Source organism: Squalius cephalus (genome assembly GCF_949319135.1).
Source record: "Squalius cephalus genome assembly, chromosome: 9".
Classification (NCBI taxonomy): domain Eukaryota; kingdom Metazoa; phylum Chordata; class Actinopteri; order Cypriniformes; family Leuciscidae; genus Squalius; species Squalius cephalus.
Genome location: NC_137130.1, coordinates 16286961 through 16300944, shown reverse-complemented (window position 1 = coordinate 16300944; position 13984 = coordinate 16286961). Strand labels below are relative to the sequence as shown.

General features: G+C 36.5%; 1 protein-coding gene across 4 annotated transcripts in view; it reads right to left on the bottom strand.

The window, feature by feature from the left end:
- The window catches only part of epb41l5 (erythrocyte membrane protein band 4.1 like 5), a 34226-nt gene that overhangs the window by 17481 nt on the left and 2761 nt on the right, over positions 1–13984 (bottom strand). For 2 of the 4 annotated variants that reach the window (XM_079882454.1, XM_079882456.1), the window contains exons 3-11: positions 8465–8569; positions 5035–5077; positions 4477–4555; positions 4347–4391; positions 3950–4002; positions 2198–2318; positions 1788–1875; positions 1605–1693; positions 967–1057 (exon numbers count right to left, since the gene is read on the bottom strand). In XM_079882454.1, the coding sequence (XP_079738580.1) occupies positions 967–1057; positions 1605–1693; positions 1788–1875; positions 2198–2318; positions 3950–4002; positions 4347–4391; positions 4477–4555; positions 5035–5077; positions 8465–8569 (714 nt within the window). The remainder of the gene's footprint in view (positions 1–966; positions 1058–1604; positions 1694–1787; positions 1876–2197; positions 2319–3949; positions 4003–4346; positions 4392–4476; positions 4556–5034; positions 5078–8464; positions 8570–13984) is intronic. The other 2 variants (XM_079882455.1, XM_079882457.1) reach the window with 1 other exon arrangement.

The following is a 13984-nucleotide window of genomic DNA, read 5'->3' as shown; positions in this document are numbered from 1 at the left end:
TCTCTTTTGTTGACAACAGCTGGTTTATAAGTGCTATTCATGGGAAGATGGTTACCGCATGTTGCGTTCCCAAATACTTTTTAAGCAGTTTACTGCAAAACGAGTGGCTCCAAGACACTGAAAACACTAAATCATGAGCTGAATGTGTGTAAATTAACACAATGCAGGGCTTCACTCTGAAACATGAAGAGCATGTATTTAATTAATTAGCTGCCTTTGCGACTGATAGCAAAGACAGAAAAAAAGATACACCTAGAAAATACCAGTTGCTCAATCTGCTCTAAGCAAATCAAAGTCTGTCTAAGACTTTTAGCAGCAGTTCAACTTCAAAGACCTATGGAGTCTGGGGGACTCAGTATACAGTAATCAATGACATACACCTCAAGGAGAACTTGTACAATCACATACAGGACAAAGACTACTAATTGCATCCTATGGGGATACCTTTCTATGACAAACATAATTTTATTACTGGTCACAATCAACTGGATGAATTAATGGTGGGAATAATTACAACAGACTTCCAGACTCAATAGAACCCCATAATGCAATGCACCAAACCCAAGCCCCCATAAAAATACATTTTATTTTGCTGTCTGACACCATCATGTGTCATGACTGAGTAGTCTCTGTCCTCATTCACAGCTCCAGTGCTTTATAAAGTGTGTAGTGCTTCAGATGCCAGGCATGCCTAACTCCTCGTGCTGGAGAGATGCCAACGGTCACAGCAAGAACACACACACAGAGTGGGACGAGTAGGAACCGGGTGGAGGGGTTACACGAAGACCCATACCTCACATTGTGTTATTGCAGATGTATGTTATTGCATTTATCAGAAGTGGTCACAGGAGATTTAAGATGCATGTTAATACCAGCTATACACCAAACTGAGTGCATACTATTTTCAATCACCCCTCACAAGCAGATCATGTGTCAATTGTATGTGTGTGCGAGATGTTTCATTACCTCTTCTGTCTCCTGCATTACCTGTTCATCATCCTCCACTACCACCAGGGTGAGTTTGCTCTTCTTAAAGTCCAAACGTGTGATCTTGGGCCTGTGCAGACAACCGGTTTGCTTTAGATAAAATGGCCATTGTCACTACATTACTGAAGTATGACAGAACAGTTAGACAGGTCTCCAGACTAACTTTTATAGATTCTACAGATCTAAGCCACTAAGTTCTACAGATGTTGGCACCAGCACCTGATTTGGTAATGCTAGGGGAAAATTTATCATAAAGTTAATTTAATCATTAAATTACTATTGTTTTGCATTAATAAGTGTAGTTACTAATAATATTAGATGTTTGTTTATTGGAAATCTAACAGTAAAGCATTGAGCTTGAATTGATATGCAGATAAAATTAACTTTTATTAACAACAGTAATGTGCAATAACCAAATTTTTATAGGGAAAATGTAAATATTTTACTCTTAATAAATGTACCATTGTTGTTCTATAATATTATAGACTGCCTTTTATTGCTCTGAGCTGATAAAATGTTTTTAAAATGTTAAACCCACTCAAAAACCCGCTTTGGTGCTGCTAGTGGTGAAGAAATGACACACTGCAGCTATAAAGATCTGGTGAGGGACCACTTACCAAAAGAACAGGCCAATCTTAGTTTCCCCCTCAAACACAAGCACGCCAGTGGGGGTCAGACCCAGGCTGTATTCATTTCCGTCACGTGCCTGGAGGACGAGGTAACAAAGAACAGATAAGTTTCTAGATATATCTGGATTGAAGAGATTTTAACAAACTCTTGCATGCTTTAAAAATGCATACCTTGACCATATGCATGTCCACCCCATACATCTCCAGCCATTTGGCCTTATTCAGGTAGTTTATCTCAGCTTGGGCTGGAGTCTGGCCCCTGCAACACCAGCAAATGAACAGGGTAAAATAAAATGTAAAGAAAATGAAACAACCCGAGCTGCTGCACATCTGCTGCCGATTACAGCTGGTCGAGGTTACAGTGATGAGTCATAAATCACATATGAAGTGTTCAGGGTCAACAGTAGAGCTTTGGTTGAGTAGACAGGAGAGATCCAGGAAGAGTCAAAGGTGATGACCTACACATTGACATTCATCCACCTGCTTTAAATTTAGATTTCCTCTTTAAGCACAGACTTAAAAGGAGTCATAATGTGCAACTAGGAGGTTTGTTTTTATAGACTGAGCTCTCTCATTTATACCTGCACTCCTTCCAGGCATTGTAGATGTCTACTTCCATATCTTCCGTCTGGTTTGGCGTGAAACGAAATTCTGTCACCAGGTCAAGTCCGTGCTCGGCAGGGTCACAATCCCCCAGTTCAGCTGAAAGATAAAAATTCTACAGATCAGCAACAAAATTTGTAGCATTTAGCTGATTTTTATTAGCCTGACTTCGTCATACTCATATTCTAGTCAGAATGTGAGTCTGAGACTGCTCCATAGAGATTTGATTATGGGGCGTGTCTCAACCGAACCAGGAAAAAAAAAAAACTCTGCACTCAATTGGATAGACCTACAAGCAATCAGAGCAACGGAGTAAATGACGCATGTTCTTCATTCATATTTTCAACCAACAAAATGTCGCGGCTCTCTGTTCCTCTTTTAAAATGAATGCGCTGTGGATATCTTCTATAACAGACGCGATGGCGGAATCTACACATGATGTTTCATAAACAAAGTTCGGGAGAAGCACGTACAAATAATCAATCCAATATCAACTTGTCATCAAACAATACCATGTCTAACGTTACCCTATATCAGCATGAGGAAGCATATTCACTCTGTCAACTTACCTAACACTCCTTGACAGTTTTTCAGCATCCCTCCACCACCCCGAATCCTCACTCTTGTCTTGTTCTCTCACAACCAGGAACACGGGGGAGTATGGCTACCGAGCCCACAGCCCTCGGACAGCACGTCATATACGCATTTAGTCTATCTGACTTATTTGTAAATGTGAACTCGTGAAATCTTATATATGCATTTATTCTATCTGACTTATTTGTAAATGTGAACTCGTGAAATCTCAATTCTCCAGCTGCACTCGTCTTTGTTGTAAACTAATTCAAATCAAGCACTCTTTGGTGACGTAGGTGATTACGTTACCGTTGCTCATCTGTCCATCATCGTATAAAGCCCGCCCTGACAATTTGATTGGTCCGAACAATTTTTGTTCGGGCATAATAGCTCCTCAACGGAGCGAGTCCAGACCGAACTTCCCGACCAAAAAATATTGTGGGCGGGGTTCGGGCTGGCACCCAGGCTAGATTTTTATACAAGTATAAAAAATTAGTTATCAGGACTGAATGCTCCATCATGATCTGTACCATTTTTGAAGAAAATAATTGCAACCGATTGCAGGTTTTTGTTGTCATGTACAACTCAGTTCAAACAGCAGCTACGGTGGTGAAATTATGAAGATATCATGATTAGAGAGAACCAGGACAAATCATTCTCTCCAAAAGACAAACCAAATGACCCTCAAAACTTGAGATTACATGACCGTGTTACTAAAACAGCTTAAATTAAAAAAAGAAGAAGAAGAAAAAAAAAAGCTGCTAAAGGCCAGCAGAGTGTTGTGCATTTATGTAGAAGATCAGAGCACAGTTGGAAGAGGGGGATTATAAGCCCTTGCTTTCAGGCCCACACTAATGAGCCGTCATTTACTTTTCAGAATGAAAGAGAAATCTTTCAAAAACATTGTCACGTAATGATGAAAACTCAGCTTGCCATCACAGGAATAAATTACACTTTAAAATATATTTAAAAATAGAAAACACAATAATATTTCCCATTACATTTTACTTACATTTTACAGTCTTTTTAATCAAATAAATGCTTGATTGGCATAAGAGACTTTCAAAAACAACAAAATGTTACCAACCCCAAACAGTAGTATAAATCATCGTATTTCTGAACGGATTTAAAAAAAAACATTCAGTTCTGTCACTTACCCTGTAGAGCATACGCAGCCAACTCCACAGCTGTGTCAAACGAGCACTCCAACCTAGATTAAACAAGATGATCAAAGCATATTTACTAAAAGTCTTCATAAAAAGCATTTTACAAAGTGTTTCGTTACAGTGAGAAATTTATCACAGATTCTGTTACATGTAAAAGGTTTTCGCTGCAATGCCCTTAATACCACTGACTGCATAGTTTAGAAATACAATTTTAAATTCTAAAACCCAATATAACAGTATATATTGGGGCCACTGTATGTTTAAGAATGGAAATGTGTCAGTAAAGACAACCGATTGCTCAAAAATACATAAAACTTTTAAATAAGTAATTAGACAAATGTGAGGATGCTTTGACATTAAGGACACAATTTGAAACAACTTCACTTACTTTCCACTGAGAATGTCCTGCTTTAACTGTAGTACAAAAAGGTATCTACAAGAGATAATGAACATAAACGAAATGAGTAAAACAACTGAGTGAATATTTAGTTTGTTAATGGTATAAACAGCTGATGAACCTTGTTAGCTCTTCGTGTAAGTTGTTGGGCTCTGAGGAGTAGAACTTTACTCTCATATGGAGGCAATATGGTGGTCCGACTGAAACAAGGCACAAGGCAGAGAATAACAGACACGTCAAACAAAGCAAAAGGGCTTGTGTACAGCTTTTTGTGGTATAAAAAGTTAATGATAAAGATTGCAGAATAGAAATGGAATTTCAGGATGAACGTCATTCAAGTGATGAGATACAGAGTTTCCATTTCATGGTTCATTATTACCTGCCCTTCACATACACAGTTAAGCATTAACCTTATACAAACAGTTATTTCTGAGATTCCTCAGGAAGACTAACTAAAAATGTTGCTCTATTCCAAAACATTGTGAACTTCCTACCTAGATAGTGCAATACAAGGTTGTCCACAAGGTTTTGAAACAAAGTTTCTGAGTAAATAACCATGTATCGAGTGTATCAGGCCTCTATCATATCATTAATCAAAGCACCCTTCACAATGTTGCTTATATAATCAAAACATAATTTCACAAAAAGTGAGTTCAGCAGGAAAACAACATTTACTTACTTTTGACTTGTTTTTTGATGCTTTTGGTGACATCGAGCCAATGCTGTAAAATGTAAAATAAATAAATGAAATGCATCACTTGTTTGGGAATATGGAAAACCTTTAATTTTGTGCAAACATCACTAACATTTAACAACATGTCAAGTTAAAAAATATATATATATTATTTTTGGGCAAAAAGTGTTTCATACACATTAGAAAATCCTGTTCTGTCTATTGAAATGGGCTGCTATAATGGGGTGATGCATGAACAATGTGGAGGGAGGGAGGGAGGGAGGGAGGGAGGGAGGGAGGGTGGAGACACTCATGCTGATGGAAGAATATAGTGTCTCAATCTCTCCCACACATTCCTCACATGCTCTTCCCTCCCTCTTTCCATTCTATGCAAGACTCTGCACTAGCCTGAGTTCTGTCTGCTGCTCTTTAGCATATTTAATATTTTATCACTCTTTAAAGTTACAGAAGTGTCAATAATGAAAGTTTTTAGAATGTGCATCCTGAAGTTCTTTTTATTCAGTTGAACAGAAGTTAATAAATTATGACTATTTATTTTGCAAAAGAAACCATCAGAACAGTTAAAGCAAATGAAACTGCATAAAAAAAATGGCAATGTTTAACAAATGTGATTAAGGAAAAGCTCCTGATTTTCAGTGATTGTAGATGAAAGTGTTGTTACTGCACAATGTAAGCAGGGAATGCACCAAATCTAGAATGCTCCTGAAATTTAGCTAGGTACGGCAATAAAAACAGCATCCAAAACTCTCAGGAATTTTGGGAGTTGTGTTTGACTCAAACCAAATCATGGAGAACACCCAGTCATGAGGACTGCCATACAACATCAGGCAATGTGTTCAGTCTTGATGATCCTAGGTGTGGATGTTAAACTCTTCTTGTATCACTTCACTGGCTGCCAGCCGCTGCCCGCATCAAGTTTAATACACAAGATTTAGTAACCCCCCTACCTCCAACTAACTCCCCTGAAAAATCTACTTTGTGAAATGCTGTAGTATTCTTTATTTTTAAGCAGCTTGGATAACAGTGTGCAATAAATTAATAAAAGCAAAATGTAAATCAACGAAGCCTTTTACTAGTGATTAACCGAAATGAAATTTCTGGCCCGAAACGGAAACTTAAGGATGCATTTGGCCAAAAACAGAAAATGTTTTAAAATATATATATTTTTTGTATAATTGTATTAATATTAGACTTTTTAAATTCATTTCATGAATTGTACCTATACACAAATTGAAACTTTCAGAAAATGAAAAAGTTTATTTAATAATCAATTAATCAAAGGTAAAGTATGTAGTTTCTGCGACACTAGTGGCTCCTAGCAGAATTAATACAACATATTTTGCAAACGCCCCTTTCACGTGTACTAGCCAATGAACAATAAACTGGTTATTAAGAGAATGTATATTAATACAAATCTTACATACTTCACCTTTAATCAAATTTATTTAATAATCAACACTTAAATAATTAAAATTTCTTAATTTTTACAAAAGACAATTTTTATATAACCTTTTTTTATATCAACAGAAATTAGTTTCTACTCAAATTTGTTGGGGAAATATAAACATTTAAACAATTGCTGTACTAATTTGTTTTCAAGACAGATTTATTTAAACATACATTTGGATAAAAGCATCTCATAAATGAATAAATGTAACTAACAGGTTAACTAAAAATATAATGAATATGTAGCCTAATACAGCACGCTGCGCTCTATAGATATTTATCTAGCTAACTAATAAGATATGGACATTGCATGGCTTTCCTGACGTAAATGTAACATTACATTGACATATTCTAATAGGGCTGTGTATAGCCAAGAATCTGGCAATACGATATGTATTACGATACAACATATTCATTGCCAAACCGAAGTGTCTCATATCTTCTAAACAATAAATTATACAGCATTTATTTTTTATATAAATTAATACAAATATTAAATTTTTTTATTTTTTTTATTAATGCAGTATATGTAATTTAAAAATAGCCAGATTAGCGCTATCTGGTTTACAGAAATAAATAAAATCAAATGTCATACTAAAGTAAACCCACTAGATGGCTGTATAGGTCTATTTTTAAACAGGGTTGTTCAAATTCTTGTTGCTGAGAAGAGTATTTTTAAACATAATGACTTACTTTTATTAGGTATTGCATTTGGGTGTATATTTAGAAATTATCAAAGACAGGTCAGATGTTTTTTGTTTAAAGGTGCACTGTGTAATTTTTAGCGGCATCTAGTGGTGAGGTTGCGGATTGATACCAACAGAAGTTACGGTGGCTGACAGGAAAAGATGTCGTCTGAGACAGCAGAGAGTAGCCAGTTAAGCAATGAGGTTTCTTTACAACGATAAATTAAGAAATTAGGTTTACTTAATTATTCAGTAAAACGATATGTTATTGCAAACATTATTGTTACTTGTTCATCATTGAGTCCGTGTTTTATTTGCTGACTTCAGCTAGCTCCTTTACACAAAGAAAAACAGTGACGAAACGTGTTTGTCCGTTTAGGGCTACTGTAGAAACATGTCGGCGCAAAATGGCTATTTCAATGTAAGGGGATCCGCGGTGTACGTAGATAGAAATGGCTCATTCTAAGGTAATTAAAAACATAACGGCTTATTATGTAAGGTCTTTATACACCACTGAAAACATAGTTATGTATATGATATTGCATTTCTGTCAACAGATCCTCCTAAATATTACACAGTGCAACCTTAAAATGTTGTTGAATCATCTGGCTCCACTACTGGAATACACCTCATGCTTCATTTCTAAATGAATTCAATGATTCAATGGCCCATTCATAAAGAGAGCCAGTTACATAATTCCTGAATGAATCAGCTTTTGAACAAATCAAATGAATGACTCAATTACTTATTCATTTAGACATTTATCGCCACCTACTGGCAGGTTTAGAGTATCACTTCATTAAAAAATAATTCCACATTTTGGGGTTAGTTTGCCAATTTTTTAAAAATCTGTTTATTTACATTTACTCACCCTCATGTCGTTTCAAATCTGGATGACTTACTTTTGTGTAAAATAAAAGATGATATTTAACTGTATATAACTGAATATATAACTGTTTTGGTCTGTAAATATACCTAAAAAAAAAAAGATTGTGCATAATTTGTATTATTTGTATTACAGATTTGTAGCCTAAAAGTTTGTGTGTGCTAAATTCTGTTGAGTCAAATAAAATACTTCTTTCTAAAGCTACTTTTTGTAATGTCTATTTCTCATTTAACAATAATTTCTCAGCCAAATTTGATGTGAGATTAATTTGATATGTTATACAGCGCTTTATACAAAATAGATTGTTAGTAATAAACATGAAATTATCATAATAATCAGATGATCATGTATCAAAGCAAATTTTGCATCCACTTTCTAGAAATCCTTTCGCTCTTACCGGGACCTGGGCAGAATCCATGAAGCGCAGTCCAAAGTAATCTTTCTCGACAACGTCCAGGTGATACATGATCTGCTCAAATAGCTCTGCACCTTTGGCTTTTTTCTGGAGAGAGAGAGAGAGAGAGAGAGAGAGAGAGAGAGAGAGAGAGAGAGAGAGAACATGATTTAAATCCTAACAGTCAATAGTGGGTTTCAGGCGTTTAAACTTATATTATGTAATATTAAGTATTTATGCAGGCTTCATTTGTGATTGTCAAAAAATCTAAAGCAAAAACTTAAGGCCGTGTGTCCACCAAAGCATTTTTTCACGAGGCTAGTATATTTTCCCAATTGTTTTCAATGGGAGCGCTGCGTTTTCTAAAACGCCATCAGCATAACGAGGTGCTGTCTATTTCACACTGAGCACTTCTACGTTTTTTTTTACCAGTCGCCGAGAGTTGAATATTGTTCAACTTTGGGTAAAATGCAGAGCTCATCACGGTCACTTTTTACCCAGCCGTCCAATTACAGTGGAGGAGGAGCGGGACAAATACAGCACTGACCAACCGCCACATCCTGCTTGTACAACGCCAACAGATGGCATCAACAAGCATAATAACGGAACAAAATTATTTAAAACAAGAGCCAGAGCAAATAGACATTGCTTCGAGATTTTTTTATATAGAAACAATACAGAAACAAACTATTTGTGATATTAGATACTAGTAACACTTTCGTGGATATTCCTTATCAGAGCAATCTGCACTGCCGAAATGCTCTCAGGCGTCGACAGCTAGGCGTTTCCAGCAGGGTGCCTAGCGTTTTCTGCTGGCTAAAAACGCTTTGGTGGAGACACGGCCTTAGATCCTTGGAATCAGTTTAAATGTTCTGTTTAAATCTAAACCTAAGCCCTTTAAGGCACAGAATCCCAATTTCCAAACTGCAAGAAGAGCTCTTCTGTCTTAACTGTGATAACTCAACAACTCAACCACTTGACTTCAACTGTGCCTGATTTCAAACCACATCTTGACAAACCAATGAGCCACAGTCTGGCTTTACAACGAAGGAAGCCCCTGACCCTTGACTACCAGAGACAGTGTCAAATATTTCACATGGTTGGATTAAAACAAGTGATAAATGATACTACTAGAGACAATTAACAATGGGGCCACTTCATGGACGCTCATAAGTAAATCAGTGAGTTATAAGTTTAAATTTCTTGATTCCAGATAATCTAAACTAAAATCTAAACAAACCCCTTTATCTTTAGTCTTACAGTAAACAAAATAGTAGTTTATGGACAGCTACATCCATGCTAGTATCTCCATGTATAAACTAAAGAGTGCTGACACACAAGCATCTCACCCAACTGCTTTGCTCCAAGTTGGGAAGGCCGGTTTTAACCGTAGTCCAGGCGCTCAGCACCGGATGCTCACGCAGGCCCCAGTGAGTTGGCATAGTGTACAAAGCATCCCAGCGAGCTGCAAGAATGCAGACAAAGAGTCCATTGTGTGCTTGAGTGAACCCCAGGCTCAGGACTCACATTGTTCAGCTGAGGTTTTCCAGGCTGCTAGGCCAACATACAGCCTTTGGAGGCGCAGTTACATTCCTCAGTCTGCTTCCAGCAAGCAGGACAGAAAGTAACTGCAAATATCAGTTCACCGCTTTTATAATAAAAACAGCCCATTGTCAGCATTCTAAAACTATCTCATCGATGCACTGTCAAAATTAGAGCTTTAAAAAAAAAAGAAAAGTCAATAGTCAAACTCACTAAACAAACAGGTTGACCCAGCCCTAAAGTATGCTTGTCATGATTTGTGACACTGGGCTTTCCTGTGTAGGGCTTGGCTTCACTCCTCAAGAGTTAGAGAACATACATGTCAAGCCAGAAAATTCATTGAACTTGAAACATCCACCTTCTTACTGAGCAGTGAAACATCGATTCAGCATTTATGGGTATCCAGGGTGACTGTTTGAAAGGCTTTTCCTTGGAGATGCACCAGATGGTCATTGCATGTTTGTGCAGCTTGCGAACTGTAAAGATATTTATGTCTCTTCTTTCTCAGAAGCAGAGTACTATAGAATGGGTTTGTTGTCTCTTTGTCTAGAGAGAAGCAGTGGTTTGTCTTTTGTACTTTGGTGCTTAATTTGTGTGAAGAGGAGACCAGAAAATATCAGTCTTTAAAAACAACAATTCAAGTAAAAGTAAAAAAATAAAAAAATAAAAAAAAATAATAAAAAAAGAGCCTTTTTTAAAAGCTTAGCCTATTCATTGTGGAAAAGTTTAGCATTATGTTCTGCCAAAAAAAAAAAAAAAAAAAACTCCACATATTAACGCAAGTCATATGCATTTGGAAAAGCATGAGGTTGAATAAGTTGATAACTTTCGCTATTCCTTAAAGTTTGTTTTTTAGACTGGAATCTGCTCATGTAATGGGTTTGTTTACTCTTGGTTATGAAGTTTGGAACAGATCAAGATCCTCTAATTTATCAGTCACCACTAGTTCAGTTTATGTTCATCATTCCCTTGTGTATGACAGATCAGAGGGAATCTTTAAAACAACAACAAAAAAGTAGTGCCAACTATCTGAAATAAGAACAAAAAAAAAGAAAAAAAAAGGCAGATTACGATCTTATATTTAACTACAAGCTTATGGCATGTGAATCCCACTTGAAATGACTATTTCCTTGTCAAGCCTCAAAGAGGCCACCATTAGTAATCTACAGTGACCAGCCCAGAGATCGCAGTGATCCTTATCAGACGGATGAACAAAACCCAGTGCCTTCAGTAAACAGCTAACATCTATTAGGCCTTCCTCACTGCATTAATAAATAAAAAAGTAACACAATGAAATCTTTGGGTGCAAGACCACATTAGGGACTAAAACGGATGCCTCAAAACCAAATATATTTAAGCCTTTAATATAAGCTGACCTCAATCATGAATGAGCTCCAAATCATCACATGTACACAGTGTGCATTGCAATAACTGATTTAAAAAAGAAAAAGAGTCTAAAAACAGTTTGCAATATTGAGACATGACCACACTATGTTGCATGTTGCATTCAGAAAGTGGAGTCTGAATGGGTTGCAAACCACAGACAATGAGTAATTATTATTGGTGCAAGATCACTATGGTTATTTTAAAATATGGGTAGTTTATGCAATTAAAATGACAACAGATGAAACCCCAAGGGAACCCCAAGGGAACTTATACTAAATCAGTATATATATATATATATATATATCTAAATCAGTTATACAGTAATACAGGTAGCACATAAATGTGCACATATTAACACATACAACTATAATGCACTAAAACATCAGTTAATGGAAATACTGAACTTTAGTTAGGAATGGAGATCAGAAACGCAATAAACTAAATTTAACAACACACTCAGTCATACATCATACCTAACACATTCAGGTGGAGGTCAGAGAAAATCCTGCCAGAGGCTCAACCACAGCGTAAACAAAGGCATTAAGAAGCTGAGGGGATCAAGTCATTCACTGTCCACACAGCAGAGTCCTGCAAGCGGGACGGGTCAACCGCTAATATTTGATGTATGGGGTGGAATAATATTTACGTTGTCATTTGTGGTGCAGGTGTGGGTCGGGAATCAATAGGCATGGGTGGACTGCGGGTCCAATAGCCAAGACTATTTTGACTCAATTCGGTACCCACTTGATAGGCAGCTGCTTTCAGACGGTCCTGTGCTTATTTGTGTTCACACTCCGTAGTCTCTGAAGACCGTCAAAGGTTTCTAATTACAATGCGATTTGCAGCGTTGAGCACTGGCGTTTGCGCGCTGCAACTGAAGTGATTGACAGCTTCAGTCATTAAGGGAGTGCTTATTGCTCACTTTCTGTACATAATCTATTCGCAGATTTAAATGCAGAGTGAATCCGCTAAAATATCCCTGATATTATATGACAGTAAAGGCTCATATTTGGCTATATGTCCTAATTTATGGAGACCTCTAAGCGTCTGTATAGCCTATTGTTTGATTTATGCACATTAGCCTGTATGGGCAGATTGTTCACATATAGGCAAAGGTTTTGAATTGTTTACATTCACATTCTCATCCTTTTTTCTATTAATTAAACCAGTGTTGGGCTGCATGTCTATTTTTCTTATATGCATCAACTCTAATGTTGATTTGATTGCTTGTGTTACATGAAAAAATAAATAATTCTTGTCTACCTGATGTAGTAGATTTAATGTGGGTACTCTTCGGGTCACGGCCTTTATGTCAAACGGGTCAAGACAGGTATGGGTTTACCAAACAAACATGTCCCTTGCAGGACTCTGCCACACAGTCCAATGACCCCATGCTACTAGGGCTGAAACGATTAGTCGACATTATCGGGGAAAAAAAGTGTCGACAAATATTTTTGTTTTGGAATACAGTGTAAGATACATCGCAGAGCAAAGAGGACACAGACAACGCGCCGACAGATAAGACAGAGCAGATTACTTTTGATATCAAATAAAGTCTCATCTTTTAAATTCAGTCAATTTTCCTACAGAATTCAAACAATGTGGTTTTGGCACTCTTTAATGGTGGCGTGACAGATCACTGTAGCAGTTCAAGCGGCACGTGTCGTGAACCTATCATCTCTTCCTCTTTACTACTATTACAGCATGAAATAAACATGAAAGAACATCAAAAAGTATGTTGAAAGTTACAGTCCAACTGAAATGAATCATCTCTCATGTAAATCACTTAATCAGTGTTTCAACCGCAGAAAGACGTTAATAAACAGCTTGTAAACAATGTCACAGAATGTTACCTTTACCTCAGGAAAACCATTCAGTGACCATAAACTCGATAGTTAATAATAATAAAAAAACTCTAGAGGAGCATTTTTCTAAAAGAATATGCACAATATTACATATTCATATTTTTAATCATTAAAAAGTTTTACAATTTCCAGACTTAACAACAACACAGTACTACTCATTGTAACAGTTGGACTATTGATGACTTCTGAGGAGGAAAGAAAACCTGAAGGAGATTCAGGTTCGAAATTCATTAAAAATACATTATAAAAAGCTGAGGTGATTTCCTTGTTTTATTTATTATTTAAAATAGGTATAAACTGCAAAAGTGGAATAATCGATCAAAGCCTAATGATTAGTCAGGGAAATAATCAATGATTAGTCAATTACTCGTTACAATAATCATTAGTTTAATCGATTATCAAAGTAATCGTTTGTTGCAGGTTTTTGGTGACTTATCATCCAGTGTCACTAATAAGTTATTGTTCGCCCAAGTGTCCTGCATTGTTTCGCAAAACTCATGTCTGCTGACCAGCAACAGAGAAATGACCAGGTGGTCAGGTCACCCTATTAGTGTTAATATCACACTCAAACTGAGCAAAAATATGCAATTAAAATCAAATATTAAGTCCAAAAGTAAGATAATTGTCTGATAGCTTGTAAATCAATTAGATTTTTTTTATAACAGTTACAATATAGCAGACTACTTACATAAAATGCTTATTATAAATATCAGTTGTCACTATATAATAT